Genomic DNA, 16,750 nt, shown 5'->3' with positions numbered 1-16,750 from the left:
TATCAGTCAGTAAAGGAAAAAGGAAGTTCTTCTAAAGCATGAATTGGTAGTGTTCTTTTGGAAATCATTAAAGAGAGAAAAAGTTTACAATTACAGACAGGGAATACTTAAGGGGGCCTTAGGCCTGACCCTAGAATAGGAAGAGATTTGGGATTATGGTGTTCCTTTTGCTGCTTCTGGCACCTCGGTGCATAAACTGTGGTAGACTCCCTAAGCTTACACTTGGATGTCACAGTCACTTCATAGGCCATGTGGCTGAATACAAAGTTGCTCTGCATGCTACTTAGAAGTTGTCTGTGTACATCTCTTCAGTCTCAGTACAATTTAAAAATCCACGCCCCGCCCCCCGCCATGTTTATGAATTTAAGATGTATCTCTATTGGTGGCCACCTTAACCTTCAGGCTTAGCACAGGTGACAGTTAGCTCTGGGGCTTTGTGAAAGAAAAAATGTCTTCATCCTACCTAACAAAATCTTAACACTGCCTAACAATAGTGTAAGAATACTGCTATTCTTAAACTATAAAATACTGCTCAGGGAGTGTTATCATCAGATTGTCTCCAAAATACAGATAAACTAAAATGGTTGGCCTTCCTGTGTGCAGTTCCTGAAGAGGGAGCATCATGAATCAATGTCAGGGACATTATTGTTGTCTGTGTATCCGTGTGCCCCTGTTTCCTTGTGTCTCTGTGTGTGTGTGTGTGTGTGTGTGTGTGTGTGTGTGTGTGTGAGAGAGAGAGAGAGAGAGAGAGAGAGAGAGAGAGAGCGCAGACTAGAGAAGAGTGTCTCTGTGGTGATGCTAATAAAGCTCGACCTCCAAAGTGGGAGAAGCAGGGGTCTCTAAGATGAGTGCTAGGCTTCATTCTGGGAGCAAGCCCGGGCCACGACCAAGTTGATGAGAAAGACCAGGGCTGTGGCATTCAGGATGAGTATGCCTGAGCCTCCCCGGGCACAAACTGGTGGGAGACAGACCTGAATCTGGCCTGACGTGTTTGAGGACAAGCAAGTTGGCATTAAACCGTTTATTTTTCTCCTCTTGTATTCCTCTTAGGTTTCTTTATACCCTCTCTAAAGTTCAGACATCTAAACAGTTCCAGGATGGGGAGAAGGACGTGGTGGCCAGTGTTCATGAACTTTATGGGACCTTTCCTCTCCTGCTATCTGTGGTCTGAGGACTGTTTACAAAGTTGGACGATGGTAGGAAGGCCTCCTGTTTAAACAACTAAGGCAGCACCTTTAGCGATCAGAATTGCCTTAAATATGATCAAGTTCTGACACCGCTAGGGAAATTACTGCTTAATTTTGAGTATTTATACACTAAAAATATAACCATTTCCTTGAGTTAAAACCCTGTATTATGGTCTCATTATTTGTAATAATTTTAATAACAATGAAAGCTATGATAGTGCCATGTTTTCTGTCAGGAAGAGGTAAAAACAACATGAAGTTTTTAGGATTTGTGTTAGGTTGGTGCAAAAGTAATTGCAGTTTAAAAGGTTAAAAAAAAATTGCAAAAACAGCAATTACTTTTGCACCAACCTAATAATTGTGTTGCTTAACCCATAGACTGGAAAGGGGTGGGAAAGCAGAAAGGAGAGTGTCCCCACGTTTCCCACAATTTTGGACATAAAGGAGAAGCAATTCTCTTCCTGTCTAATCAGCAAAGATAAGCTTATAGTTAACGAATTTCTGGATCTCTAAGTCATTTGTTTAGCCTTGTAAATTTGCTGATGAGGAGCTATAATAAAGCTTCTGGACAGTGCTTTCTGTCAGAAGATTAAAGTAGTCTAGGTATTTGAAGGTGTGAAATGGAATGACTTCATCTCTCAGTGGTTCAGATGGATACTAAGGTCACGGCCTTAGGTAGCCGTCCCAGGAGTAAGTCCATCGTGTACACATTCAGGCTAAGTGACAGCACTCAGCTGAGGTCCAGAAGTCCACAGATGCCAGATTAGCTTTCCATTAAGGAATTCCTTACAAGAAACTGGACCAGGATAAAGCAAGACTGAGGAACAGAAAGAAAGCTTGAATTACATTACTGCAATATTCTGCAAAATCAGATTTTGGCTTCTGTTCTCTTTGGAGCTGAAAATGCCTCAAATTTCTTACTGAGAGTCACGAGCAATTGCATGAATGCTATATTCTCTGACAATTGCCATCCAAGTCCATCCGAGATTACGTGACAAGGTTGCATGATAAGGTTATTGTGTGTTTGGGTATTTTATGCATGTGTGTAACACTATCACTTTGCTTTGCAAAACCAAAAATCCCCTGAATATCCGAGGGAAAGGATAATTCAGCACTTGGCAGGTCAAGTAAAATGCCTTTTGTTGTTCTCTATCCCTGCCTCATTCTTTCTCCCACACTTTAGTCCACTAAGTTTTAAGAGCCTGAAATCATTCTTAGTGAATAATGCTCGACCACTCTGAAGATTTGGGGCTAAGAGCTGGACCCTCGTCATCACCACGCACTTTGTCACTGAGACAGGGTAACCCATGGTTACTGAGCTCAGATCAGTTAAGGGGCAGAGAGCCTTCCCTCCTCACTGCTCTATAAAAGAGAACCAGCCGAGGGACCCTAGCAGCTTCCAGCTCTCAGCTTGGGCGAAGGTGTGGCAGCAAAGCCTGAGACCTTGGGAGCAGAGCACACCAGCTGCAGAGAGGCATGGCCAGCATGTCTCCTTCCTTCAAACTTCAATGTCACTTCATTCTGATCTTTCTGGTGGCTCTAAGAGGGGAGAGTCGGTACCTAGAGGTGAGCAATCCCCGAACGGACCCATCACACCTGCCGATGTGTGTGTCCAGTCTTGGGGGGCGCGCTGGCTCCCTGGGCTCTCGCCTGTGTTGGGGTTAGCTCTTTCTTCCCTGTCTTTTGCGCGGGTCTTTCCCTTGCTCCCCCTCCTCCCCCCAACCCAGACTGGCCTTCCTCCCTGCCTCTTCCTCCTTCCCTCTGGTCCCTGGGGATACTCTTGTCTGATGGAAGGGAAACCGTCACTTTATTCTCTTTGCTGCGGGGCAGGGAGAGCGCCCGGCTGCTGGTCCGCTTTCCCACCCCTTGAGTTTTTCGGGACTGACCCATTTTCCTTGCCAGCTGCGGGAAGCCGCGGACCACGACCCTTTCCTGCTCTTCAGCTCCAACCTGAAGCGGGAGCTGGCGGAGGAACAGTTGTACCGCCGCGCTCTGCGTGAGTCCGCCCTGCCGGGCTCTGTGGGTCAGCAGCCGGGAGGTGGGGAGGTGGGGACTCCGTGCCCAGGGCAGGAGGCTCCATGGCACCGCGGGGACGGGCTGGCCAGGACGAGGGGGGCGTAATTCCGGTCGCTGAGGGTCCATCCTGAGGGGGAGCGCTGGAGCCAGCTGGGCTGATGCACCCGGGGTTCGGGAGCACGGGCAGCGGAGGCTGGGAGATGGGCGCTGAGTGCCGCAGACCCGGAGATGGGGCGCGGAGAGGGGCTGCCCGGGGCTGCCCGGGGCCCCTGACCCCACTGCCCCTGCAGGGTGCCTGGACATGCTCAGCCTCCAGGGACAGTTCACCTTCACCGCTGACCAGCCCCAGCTGCACTGCGCCGTCTTTTTCATCGGCGAGCCGGAGGAGTTCATCACCATCCACTACGACCTGGTCTCCATCGACTGTCAGGGTGGGGACTTCCTGAAGGTGAGGTGTCCCCACGGAGCAGCCGCCACCTCGGGGCACGGGAGGGGGATGAGCCAGGGTGCTCCGTGCAGCGCGGGGCTGCCGAGCGTGGGGAGCCGTGGACACTCTTACTTAGACGTTCGGCTGGTACCCAAGTGAGAGAGGAGCGTTCCGGACCCCCAGGCTACAGGGACTTCCCCCACCCCCAAACTCTAGACCTTCCCCCTTCCCCCGCACCCCGAAGGTCCCGGGCCTCGGACACTGCAGTAGTTTGTAATCCCTTCTGTGCGCGTTTGGGGCCAGACCCTTATAAAGACTTGAACGAGCGCCACTAGACGTGGTGTGACGCTCTGGTGGCAGAGGAAAATGACACAAAGTAGCGCGAGCGCTCGGGTCCAGGACACCGGCGGATGCTGGTCAGAAGGCTCGCCCCACCAGTCTGCCCTCTGAGCGGGTCTTGCTCCCGCTGGTGTCTCTTTCGGTGGAGCTGTTCCCGGCTCGCGGTGGCTGTCTTCAATACCGGGGTGATCCGATTTTGGAGCAGTAGGGCACGGGCGGCTGTGAGGGGATGCTGAGATAGAATCGAATCTGACACAGAGGGGAGGGGGGTACCGACCCCAGCCTCACAACATCTCCTCTCCCCCAGCCATTCTCCATAAGTCTAACTAACAGGTCAGCTGCGCGTGGCTGGAGTTCTATGGTTCAGTGAAAAAGATCATGATTAAAACCTCCAAGTGGAATTATTTTGGAACCTGTCAAATGCGTTGGAAGAGGACTGGTCAGGTGAAGCAATTTGTAGCTTGTGATTTTGCTAATGTGAATGAGGTTGGACTCATTAAATTGGTGACCTGTGGTGATTTTAAGAGTAAATTCAATAGACTCTGACCTTTTGTCCAACTGCAAACTTGAGCAAGTGAAGGAAAAAGTCCTAAGCAGCATATCAGCCATGGTTGCCTGAGTGTTAACGTAGTTCTTGATATTTTGATGTGAGCAAAAAAAAATAAAAAATAAAAAAAAATAAAAAAAAAATGGGGGGAAATATAGGTGTATGTAACCATTGGCAGGTAGGTAAAGTTGCTGTTTCAATTTTTTCTTTTGTTGTCTATTTTTGAGATATTTTGTTCATATTTCAATGAGGAGAAGAAAGAGACAAGTTGAAAGCCAAATTAGGCTTCTGTGGCATTAATTCTTCTGAAGGGGGGATGTGTGGAAAATACGACCAAGATAAAAATGTATATTGTCTGTAGTTTCATTTACCAAGGTGGCTGAAATTATAAAATAAAGTTTACTTACTTTAGAAACTTTAAGGCTTATTTTTTAAAAGCAATAACTAATCAATAGTTTCATTTGTAAACCACCCTCACAGTCAAAATATATACAAATGGAAAGCAAGTAGGCTGTCAATTCTTCATTTATGACTGAAGGTTCGTTGCTGGGTAACTTCCCCCCAGCCCCCCTTTCAACACACCTGTGACTTCAAGAGTTGATGGCCATGATCACCTATGTCTGTATTTTTTTTGTTGGAAGGTATTTGATGGTTGGATTCTCAAGGGGGAAAAGTTCCCCAGTTCCCAGGATCATCCTCTCCCCACAACTGAGCGGTATATAGATTTCTGTGAGAGTGGTCTTAGCAGAAGGAGCATCAGATCCTCCCAGAATGTGGCCATGATCTTCTTCCGGGTCCAAGAACCAGGAAATGGATTCACGATAACCATAACCACGAACCCCAACCTCTTTCGTAAGTGGGATCCCTGCCTTTTCAGGCCAGAGATAGGACTTGTGGTGGTCGGGGGAAGGGCTAGCTAATCTGCTTTTCAAAAGTAGTACCATTGCACAAACAAGAAATTTGAAGTGAGAAATGATTTGAATGGAAATTCTTTTGTAATTAAAGTGACCTAAGGGATATATTCTATCTATTGTTATGAAAATCAAATCATAGTTTTAAATTTATTTCCCAGGCTAGATAGGATACTAATTTATGGTGACTAGAATTCTATTTTTTCTTCCAAGTCTTATTCTGATCTCTTAAGGCACTACAATGCATTCAGTGACAAACTTTAATCCTTCCAAGTCATTCCACTGATCTGGGATAAGCTTGAAGGAGCAGATATGAAGTTGCAGTCTTAGAGGTATTTAGGCAAAGGCTGAAAGACTGCATATTTGGGATTTGGTGGACAGATTTCATGCCCTGGGCAGAGGGTTGGACCAGAGGACCTCAATGTCACCTTCTGATTCTGAGCCCTCCCACTCTAATTTAGTTCATTTCTGATGGATACGTCCATAGGTGCTAAAAAGCTGAATAGCCCAGGCCTAAGACACATTATCTTAACCAAAATGAGTCATTCATCGGCTTATTTTTGTCCCCAATTAAAAGAAAAAAAATTAAATCAGGAAAAGAAAGTATCACTTATTTTTGGTTGCATACAATAGTATTGATATTAACATTTCATATGACCAGAGAATGTGGCCTAATCTGCCAAAGAACAATGTATTGATCAATCTTCTGAATTTTTGTTTGTTTGTTTGTTTGTTTTCAAAGAAGCTCCCCAAAAAGGCTGTTTCTGAGAGCTGGAGCAGTATAACCCTAGAAGACAACATGAAATGTTTCTCCTATATTTTGTTTGGTTATGAATCGGAAACCTTTTAGAGTCATCAAGGAATTTCAGTTCTTTTTCAAATTAAGTGTAACTAAAATTATAGGAAGGAGGCAAGAGGTAGTTCTGAGCTGTTCTGATCAATTGCAAATTTTTATCCCATAATTGACCCAAAAAAAAGCAAACTCTGATGCTTCCAGTTTCATAGCTGGAAGAATCAATTTAAGTCTAGACTTGAGACACAAAACAAAAAAATTCAGAAATTCTTGGAAGTAAATTAAACGTTAAAATTTATCTTTTAGTCACTTAGACCACTTAACACCCAAAAAATATTTACCAGATGTAAGCCTGCTTTTTCGTTTTTCTCAGCCTATTTTGTGACTCTTTTATTATTTATGTATTTGATCATTTAAAAAGTAACATTATGGCTCTAAAGTCCTTGAATGAAGGCTTCAGACAGACAAGGTTTGAGTTCTGGCCTCAGCTTTAAAGCCTTGATTCTTCCAAATGCCCGGCTTGAACTTGGACCCTAGTTAACTGAAGTGTTCCTAGAACTTTTAGCAGCTCATATTGTTTGGTTGGTTATTCATTTATGTCTGCGATTGTTATAAACAAAGCACCCCCAAGCCCCCTGGAGATAAAGACTAGAAGCCCCTCACAGCCCAGGGCACCCTGACAATGTCTATACATCACTGGTGATTTTTATTCCCTAACTTCTCCTGTCTCCAAGTTGCCTTTGTGATATGTACCGTCTTCTGGGCCACAAGGCCCTAGACTGTAAATGGGAGCCTGGAATAAGGATAAGGTACATTTCTGTGAAAACCCAGCATGCCAAAGAGTGAAAATGTGATTTTGTTTCTCTACAAAGCCTGCAATGTCATGTCCCAGACCCCAAATGGAAGGTTCACCCTGGTAGTTCCACACCAGCATCGGAACTGCAGCTTCTCCATCATTTATCCTGTGGTAATCAAAATATCTGATCTCACCCTGGGACACTTAAATGGCCTGCAGTTAAAGGTGAGTTGCTTTCAAATCATTTATGAAGGCCCCAGCTTTATCAGAGCAAAAGTAATCATACAGTATAAATGCGGACCTTCGCGAATTGGAGTAGTATATATCCTTCTGTCTGACTACTAAGTCTCAGATGTGTGTGCCCTCGCTACTTTGACTAAACCCGTCTTCTATTTCCATTATGCAGCAAGTTTCATTCTTAGGTATCCCTTGTGCCTACTTGAATACTTTTCTTGTGACGTAAGAAGTGTTTTCATTGGTAAACTTGTGGCATATAATTACAATTGAATTCTCTTGTACTTGCCTAGCAATACAAAAATCTCTCCTAGCAGAAACTAGTGTGAGTCATCTACACAGCTGCTTTCCTGATTATTGGAACTCTTTTTGACATGAAGGAAGTCTCTCATTGACTGTGTTATGAAGAAATGCTAAGTGTAGCATAAAATAGGAAATTGGATTTTTATGTTGAAAAATACAGTAAAGTTTTGAAGAGGTTTTTTTGCATTACATTTAATTCAATACATTTTGCAACAAAATACTAGCTGAGAATCTCTATCAACTTGTTTTCCCATGAACTTCTGAATGGATCTTAAAATTAATGCTGAGCTTGACCACATTTATTTGCACTGATAGTTTCTTCCCCCTGAGACATCCTCATTTCCTTTGACTTTCTCCTATGCCTACGTTAAGATAGCTCATATATTTTCTGGCATCAAAGACAGCCAGATTTTGGGGAAACCAAATAAATAGGACCAGGAGTGAGAAAAGTAGTATGTCTAATTTCCTTTAAGCACTAAATTCATGGGCAGTGTTGTTAGGTTTTTTGTTTTTTGTTTTTATAGTTGAACCTTAGGAGAAGAATTATTCTTTGATAAAGACCAGGATAAGTGGGTGTCTCTGGCATAGCCTTATTGGCTAGAGATTGTATGTCATTCCTGATGTGTAGTATAGAAGATAGCAACTGTGATAGCAGATTGAGAGCTCGATACTTTAGTTATTCTTGACTATGAGGAGTAATCTTGGTGTTTCTGTCTTTAAAAATGTTAAAGTCTGCAGCGTTCTAGTCATCTGTTCCTATATAAAATATTTTTTGATTGCTTATCATGTGCAAGGCACTGTTATAGGTGCTGGAAATTAGCAACGAACGAAACAGATCCTGCTCATGTAGAACCTGCATTCTAGTGGGGTGAGACAAGCAAAAGTGTAATGTACTTCAACTAGTGGTGAGTGCCCTACAGAAAATGAAGCAGAGTAGTGTCATAAACATTGACTGGGGACAAGGGAGCAGAAGGAGGAGCAGGGAGATCCTTGAGATAATGTGGTCAGGAAAGAAACCTTCTGAGAAAGAGGCATTTAAAGTGAGACTTGGGTGATCGTTACGAGGGAGTCAGCAGCCACAGGAAGAGCCTGGAAACAGAAGGAACACTAGTCTGGAAGCTCAGAGACAGAAATGGGCTTTCTGGGTTACAGAAATGGAAAGAAGGCTAGGTAGTGGGGGAGTGATATGAGGCAGTGTCAGTGAGTTGGGCAGGGGCTGGGTGTGGAGAGCCCAGCAGGTCATATTAAGGAGTTTGAGTTTATTCTAAGTGCAGCAGAAAACCACTAAAAGGGTTCAGGGAGGAAAGTGATATAATCCATTTGATTATGATCAGGTGGCGTGAGGGTAGTTGGGAATTGCTGATGTCATGCCAAATTAATTAACAAAGTCTAAGCGGGGAGAAAGAGGTTTACCTAAAGGCTTCCACATGGTAACTGGATCACAGGGGCCAGAGTGGTAGTACAAAGCACGTGCCTGGGAGGCCATTGTCATAGTCTAGACTAGACATGACAGTGGCTTAGTCCAGGAAGGTAGAACCTCAACAATGAAATACAAGGCTCCTCTGTTGAACTCTAGAGAGGTCCCTATACAACTCAGTTTCTGCCATTGATTATAAGAATAGGTTAGAATTTTGAGAAGAAATGAAAAATGTCATTGAATGCCAAGGAATAGGTGCATCCAACTTCCTTATTTCTTTGTTTTGCTCCCCTCACTTCAGCTTCTACTTCTTCCTATCTCTTTTATTTCCCATTTCTTTCTCCTGAGCCTGCCTTTTCCCCTTCACCACCTCCTTCTGAAATTTGGAACCTATAGAACCAAGTGAAAAGTATGGTTTTAAGACATGCTGCCCTCAGACATCCTCTACTCAAAAGAAAGGCAATTGAGATTTTTCTTCACCCCCAAATGGCTTATTCAACTCTTCATACAAGAACATAAGTCCTATGCAGAGTGGGGCTAACTAACCCTCTATTTCCTTATTTGATGACATTATGTGTAAAGCACTGCGCATAGAACCCAGCACATAGTAGGTGCTTTAAAAACGTGTGCCCCTCCCCCACTGGCCTACTTTCATTAGGCAGTTATGTTATACTATTTTCTAGTTTACTGTTTAGTTCCAGTTGCATTTCAGTGTCTTCTAAATGTTTGCGAGTGTGTGTTTATGTGCACGTTTAATATTCATTATTTTAGATATGGATCCTTATGTATCAGGGTTTATCTGGTTAACTTCTGAGCACCTTGACACACTCCACTAGGTGTCTTAATGAATATGCCTTAATGAAGAAGAGGATCACGGGTAAAACCAGCTATACCATTTGTGGGGAACAGTACAAAATAAAAATGTGGGGTCCTTATTTTAAAATTATTAAGGATTTCGAGACGGTGACAGTAAAGCATTAAACCAAGCACAAGGCCTTTGTCAGCATGGGCCCTGAGTGGCAACACAGGTGGCATGCAGAGGAAAGCAGCCCAGATCAAAGAAGATGGGTGGCCCAAAGGGCAACATTTGGAACTGGGAGGGGCTGCTTTGTTTGTGTGGGAAAGAGAAACACAGGAATTGCTGTGGGTGAGACAGTGTGGAAAGGATGAAGGGCTGAAGAAAAAGGTGGGTACAGCGGATCACACAAAGTCTGAAACTAGATTCTTGTTTTGAGCAGCTTGACATAAATTTGTTAGTTGGAAGGAGAAAGACGATCATAACTCTAACTTGAGACTCAAATTAGGGTTCTCTTCTTTCTTTAATATTCTCATACCTAATCTAAATCCTTATCAGCAGAAATGATAAGGATTGTGCCAATAGCAGGAAAAGTCCCTTATAAAGAAGAGGAAAAGAAATGAGTGGAAAGGAAAACTGATGTGAAAGCCCTTTTTATAAAAAAACTCTGACTGCACACATCAAGAAATTCAAATAATTCAGTATGTATGTCCAAACGATTTAAAAGAGCAAAGCATTTTCAGATTCAGCTTTCATATATCGTATATGGAGTTTACAGATTCCCATTTCATCATTCCAGTTCTGGAGCTTATAAAAAAAAATGCACACCCATTTAAAAAAATGATTACTCAACTGATTTAGAAAAGCAATTCTTATGATTGTTTTCTTTTTAAATGTCTTTTCTTTTCCGGAGTCCTGGATGTTGAATTAAATGGCACTGCCAGGAAATCTGAGGCTGACTGAATGAATGAATTCACCAGCTTGCCATTGGTCCAATGGTTTGTGTTCAATAGTTGGTTTAAATATGGTCTTTCCCTGTTACTTGATTCTCTCAGAAACCCTCAGCGGGATGCGGGGCAAAAGGAGACTTTGTGGAGCTGCTGGGAGGAACTGGACTGGACCCTTCCAAGATGATGCCTTTAGCTGATCTCTGCTATCCTTTTCATGGCCCTGGTGAGATGTTTCTGTGATTACTATTGATGTGCCTATCAACATTACGTCCTTAAGTAAAACGCCTCACATGTTTTATACATGGGAAGGCAACTTCCACCAAAAAAAGCCCAAACAACCCCTTCAATTTTGCACATTGAACTAGCATGAGGATTTTACGTGTACAGTATCAGAACGCATTACCAAAATATCTGACATTGGGAGAGAAACCTGTGAAGTTAGAAGGATGCGTGTTTAAGGTTGGCCCTAAGTAGAGCTATCAAAATTACAAAGCTTTTTTGTTCTGTGTTCTTTCTACCTCCTTGAAGGTTCTTGCTTTCATCTGCCAGATGCTAAAGAGTTTGTTTATTAACTGAAAACTATGGTTCAAAGAGTCGATGTATCATCAATTAGCAATAGTGCAATGATGAAATACTATCTAAACTTTTCCTTACATGTGTATATATGTATGTGGTACTCATATCTATGTATGTGGTACTTACTCATAGTAAATAAATTAAAAAGTGATGTGCCTTATTAGAAATTCTCAGAACTGCTGGATGTCTCTAACTTCTAGCAGCAAAACCAGCCTCTGAAAAACCACTGCAAAAACAGAAGTAAATTCTGAAATCTTAAAGTGATCACTGGTAAACACAAGAAACCAAAAAACAGTTTAGTGCACAGCATGCCAAATGGAACCAGATCTTCTTTGTTAGGGATCAGTGGAGATTTTCCATTTGATTATGCTCAAGTGTGCTCAGGGGAGGTGGGAACCACTGACCTCATGACCAGATTAATTAACGTAGTCCAAGTGGGGAGGCAGAGGATTACATAAACCACTTCCATAAACATCACTTCCATATCTGTACTTCAGATGCAGGAATCAGGATTATCCTTAAATAGACAAAAGTGAAACAGGAGAGGAAGAACAACAGTCTTTAACAGCAATTTTTATCATAGCCCCCTTCCTCTCTTATAACCATAGATCACTAACCAACTAGGTAATGAAGCTGCAAATCAGACATCCTTTTGATCAGCTGTTGCCTGTTTTAATTAAAACTAGATTTGCCCACCAGGATTTTTTTTCTCTCTGAGCTAATGCTGGCACCTTAGTAAACAAAACATCTCTGAAATAGAATATACACAGGTAAACACTAAGACTCAATATATATTCCACTCTCCCCCAGATACGTATGCATGAAAAGAGTTCCAGGTGAGATTTAGGGCAGGACTGGGCCCAGGGCAAGCTTTCCAATCAAGGTAAAGACAAGAGGTTTCTAAAAACTCACTTTACTGAAACTCAGAAATTATTTTATGCTAATTTACACTTGAGCCCTGGTTTAAATGGTCAGAGCACATGGCTTTTTCTTGCCCTTTGCATGTGTTCTTTGAGGCACTGGGTCCTTCCATGCTAATGGACACCTGTGAGGAGATGCATTTGAGCAGGGGAAGATTAGATTAAGGACTAAAGAACTAAAGAACGTTCGTGTCTTCAAATTTAGATATTTGAAGCCAGAGTGATTTTGGTGCTAGAATTATATGACTTGAATTCGGTAAAAGGGTAAGACTAAGTGCAACAAAAAACTCTTTTGCCTAAATTATCGAGGTAATTGAAACTAGTCTTAAAAAAATCTGAAGGCTTGAATTCTATGACTCATTGGTTCATTTTAGACTTTTTTTTTCTTTTTTTCACCATGTTTCCATGAGCTCCTTCTAAGTTGTTCAGACAATGAAGAACTATTAGGGACCCTACCCTTTAAATCGGATTTTATTAGGAATTATGTCAAAGAATAAATAATGTGCGGGAAGGAAATAGGGCATGTTATGTAGATTAAAGTTCAGAGTGAAATCAGAAAAAGAATGATCTTCCAAGTCATTTAAGGAAAATTAAATTTGGATTTCCTCATAGAAGCATAACATAGTGCTTATATTCAAGTAATTATCGAGTTTATATTATGTCTCCAAATTGACTTTTACCTCAATTCGTAACTCTATCTGGCTATTTTACTGAATTTAAGTTCAGACACACATGTTTGTGAAGTACCATCTATACAATAAAGCCTGTGTTTCTCAGAATTAAGGCTTTATGGAAACAAAGTGGGGAGGAAAAGAGATTGAGAAAATTAAAACAACAGAAAGGATTATTGTAGGGCTGATAAATCTTGCCTTAGGAACCAGCTTGAGGCTGGAAGAATAAAATAAAAGTAATTTTTAATAAAAATATATGAGTTTCAGTATCTAACTGCTCAGGCACATCTGTACTAGAAAATACATAAACATTGCCAGATGCTTATACAAATAATGAATAAGACTGGATTTAAGAGAAGTAAGGTTATCAAAAGCCATTCCACATACGAAACACAGAAAAAAAATGAGAGAGAAAATGTACAGGATAATAAAACAAAAACGAATATATTCAGTGTAATATGTCTAAGCCATGCAAATGATTTTTTGTTTATGTGTAAAACAGAATGATTACCTAGCCTCAGAAAATAACAAACAGGTGATTTTGGGGGTCCACATAAATGTCCAGCAGTACACTCTATCCTCTAGCCCTGCCTGCTAAATGCACGCTCCAGACAGGACAACCACAAACTGCCCCTGCACATTTCCAGCCTGTCCCTAGAGGGCAGTACTGCCCCCACTGAGAACACCGAACCAGAGTAAAGGGGTAGTGTGGACAGACCACTACCTTTACCCAAAGTCTTGCAGATAGAACATGAAAAGTGCAAGGAGACATCTTCTTGTCTCTATGCAGCCATATTTATTTGGCTAACAGTGTTCTTGACTTGAGAAGCAAGGCTGAATTCAGTTTCACTATTCTATAATTAATTATACGTTACAATAAAAATGAAAAAAAAAATGTTTCACCTGATAGCCAATGCCTAGTTTAAGTACATGAGTACGTGATACATTCCTTCGCTTTCTTTGTATTTAAATGATCTTGTCAACACAAATGGTTTGACTATGTAGTTTCTAACCACTGGGAAAATTTCACTTTTTCCATGAATTATAGCTCAAATGAAAATTGGCTGTGACAACACGGTGGTGCGCATGGTTTCCAGCGGAAAACACATAAATCGTGTAACTTTTGAGTACCGCCAGTTGGAGCCATACGAACTGGAAAACCCAAATGGAAACAGTATCCAGGAATTCTGTTTGCCTGCTCTTTGAATAACCAATCCAGTGATTTACATGCTGTTAGCTAAGTGAGTTTTTAAATGGCTATTATATATTATTTTGATAACCAGCTAGTTAATAGCCTTTCATATCAGTCAGTATTCACAGCCTTGAGAGTCTCTCTCTCTCTCTCTCTCTCTCTCTCTCTCTCTCTCTCTCTCTCTCTCTCTCTGTCTCTCTCACACACACACATTTGTTTTTGTACCTTGCTTCTTTTTCATTTGTAATATATAAATGACCATATGGCAGAAAATAAGCCCCTCTTTGGAAAAAAAACCCAGTTTTGTGTAATCCTTTGGTATGCTACAAACCTGAACTAGAAAGACAAATGTAAAGCAATGTGTAATTAAAAAAATGTATCTCAAGGGAAAATGCTACAAAGAAATAAAAATGGTGGCATTCATATCAGTTTTATAACGGAAAACCATTGAATGTGTATACCAAAGTAGTTGCATCTGCTTATTTATTTTCTGATTATTATTCTGTTTACAATAGATTATAGTTGTAGTTATTATTTATTGATTTGCAACAACTTGTTTTTAACAAAACTTTGTAGCATGGAAAAAAATTTCCATCCGTAAATACAAACATGAATAAATAAATTCGGAATGTTGGCACTGTGATATTGTGCTTTGTTTTCTGAGTAACCTCCTCCCTTATTACCATCAGAAAATAATGTTTTCATGTGGTGCAGAAATAAATGCTGAACAAAATCATTTTAGACATCTTAGAGCTAGTAGAGCCCTGGCCATTGAAGTTGAATTATTTAGAGTACAAGGTAGATTGCAGTGTTTGAACAAACAACACTAACTGATGGATTCTGACAGGGAAGCAGGATGCAGGATCCCTGAGCAACAAAGGAAATACTCCTAAGTGATATCCTCTTTACTTTGGATTAATGGATGGAAGCTACAAACTATGCTATAATTAATGGCCTTATTATGATTCCCAAACATATTTAATCTAAAGTTTATTTTATAATGGAATGTACTGAATCCCATGCACTAGGCTTGTTAACAAAAGCTGAAAACCAGGCAGAAAGACAAATATTGATTGAAAGTGCTAAAGATACCCAAGATTTAACACAAATTTTGGCTCAGTAGATATTTTGCAATGAGTGAATACTTTAGGAAATGAATGAATAAATGCCTGAATGGATGAATATATAATTCCTGATTATTTATATAAATGTTGGATTCCTTATTTCATAGAAAGCTAATTCTATGAAGTTGAACACTTTTATCTTTTTCACAGCCCCTCTAGCAACTCAAGAATCAATGCAGTCATTTATACCACTGTCAGAAATGTCAGGTTTTTAACCCTCATGATCCCTTTATGCTGAGTAGAGAAAATGGTCTGAGGTAAGGAGGCAAGTATGTTACCATAGAAGTTAGGACAATCTGCTTTTGCTCCTGAGGGACATTTTGCAAGCTACTTAGCCTCTCTGTACTAAAATTGGTGGGACTGTGGTCTCTAAGTTTTCTTTTACCTTGACATTCTGTGGTCATTCATTTGTGACATATTTTACTTCAAAACTTGTTATTGCATTATAGTGTACATTTTCTGAGAGGATGACTACTTCAGGGAACTGTCCGTGACTTATTCTTTGGAGATCCACGACTTAGTCTTCATTCCAAAAGGATGGGACAACTTTCTGGAAACAAAATGGTAGATGAGATCTCTGGGGGAGAGTTAAAGGATGTGTCTTCAATGGTACCTCCATTAATTGAGTAAAATGCTATATGAAATTTGGGGCAAATTTGACTTTATAAGAAAAACAGAGTGGCTGACGTTATCCACTCTGGAGCTAACCTTTTTGAACCCCAGCTCTGCCACTTACTTGAGCAAGTGACTTCTCAGTGTCCATTGCTCAGTTTTTAATCATCTGTAAAATTGAGGTAATAAAGGCATATCCTTCAAATACAGGTTTTGTCAAGATTAAATGGTTAAATATATTTAAAGCCCAAGAACTGTGTCTTGTACGTATCAGTTGTTATTTTTAGCATTATTTCTTCTAAGCAAATTTTCCACCCTGGGTCCTCTGTACTCTTAGTGGGGCATTTGCTTTGTGCTCTGAAGGTTTGTACAGATTTGATTGCCTGTTTCATCCCAGGACCTTTGTGAGGAAGCTAGGGTTATTTAGGGTGTTGTCTGTGACCGAGTAAGGTTCCTGGGAACATTTGAGTGTGGATCATGTCAGGCCTTATCAGATTTCCATGTGCCCCTCCTTACAGCTGACCCCTATCTGTAGGCTCGGCACTGCTTCAGGACCCATCCGGATCTTCGACAGGAGGAATTTGAACAGTTATTTTCCAACATGCTGGTCATGAAGAAGTCACTTCACAAATAGTATGTCTTGCCTCTCTACCCTGTATCCTCTGCAATTTTCTTAGCTCTTCATTATCCCACCCTAGCTCTTGCCTAACCTCACTCTTATCTTCCACTCCTACCTAACCCCTGACTTCCTAAATACTAACTAGGTGACTCAGGCTCTATTTACTGATCACTGAATTTCCAAATTCCTCCTGCTTCCATGCCTGAAAGTTGGAGCACTTTTGTTCCCAGGTTTTAGGTCACTGTGTTCATCCCATCCTCTGGACACCTTTCTACCTCCTATAGGCCTGCCTTTTCTGCCAGTCTTCTAGCCTATTGTCT

General features: G+C 41.4%; 1 protein-coding gene across 1 annotated transcript; it reads left to right on the top strand.

Moving 5' to 3' along the window:
* The first annotated feature begins 788 nt into the window (after positions 1-788).
* On the top strand, positions 789-14,718 carry CRHBP (corticotropin releasing hormone binding protein). Its single transcript, XM_081053194.1, has 8 exons — positions 789-1,196; positions 2,371-2,753; positions 3,090-3,183; positions 3,494-3,651; positions 5,158-5,368; positions 7,093-7,241; positions 10,822-10,939; positions 13,932-14,718. Exons 2-8 carry the CDS (start codon positions 2,664-2,666, stop codon positions 14,087-14,089), a joined length of 978 nt encoding a protein of 325 aa, XP_080909320.1. The 5' UTR covers positions 789-1,196; positions 2,371-2,663; the 3' UTR covers positions 14,090-14,718.
* Positions 14,719-16,750: the final 2,032 nt, after the last annotated feature.

The sequence above is a fragment of the Rhinolophus hipposideros genome, assembly GCF_964194185.1.
Source record: "Rhinolophus hipposideros genome assembly, chromosome: 7".
In the NCBI taxonomy this organism is placed as follows: Eukaryota; Metazoa; Chordata; class Mammalia; order Chiroptera; family Rhinolophidae; genus Rhinolophus; species Rhinolophus hipposideros.
The sequence above is the reverse complement of the archived record's forward strand: the minus strand, read 5'-3'. Positions and strand labels throughout refer to the sequence as shown.

What these genes read in the sequence shown, in the direction of transcription:
- CRHBP (XM_081053194.1), top strand. Translation starts at nt 2,664, where the DNA reads ATGGCCAGCATGTCTCCTTCCTTCAAACTTCAATGTCACTTCATTCTG. An exon ending in GTTGTACCGCCGCGCTCTGC is followed by an intron (nt 3,184 to 3,493) that starts GTGAGTCCGCCC and finishes CTGCCCCTGCAG; the next exon opens with GGTGCCTGGACATGCTCAGC. An exon ending in CACGAACCCCAACCTCTTTC is followed by an intron (nt 5,369 to 7,092) that starts GTAAGTGGGATC and finishes TTCTCTACAAAG; the next exon opens with CCTGCAATGTCATGTCCCAG.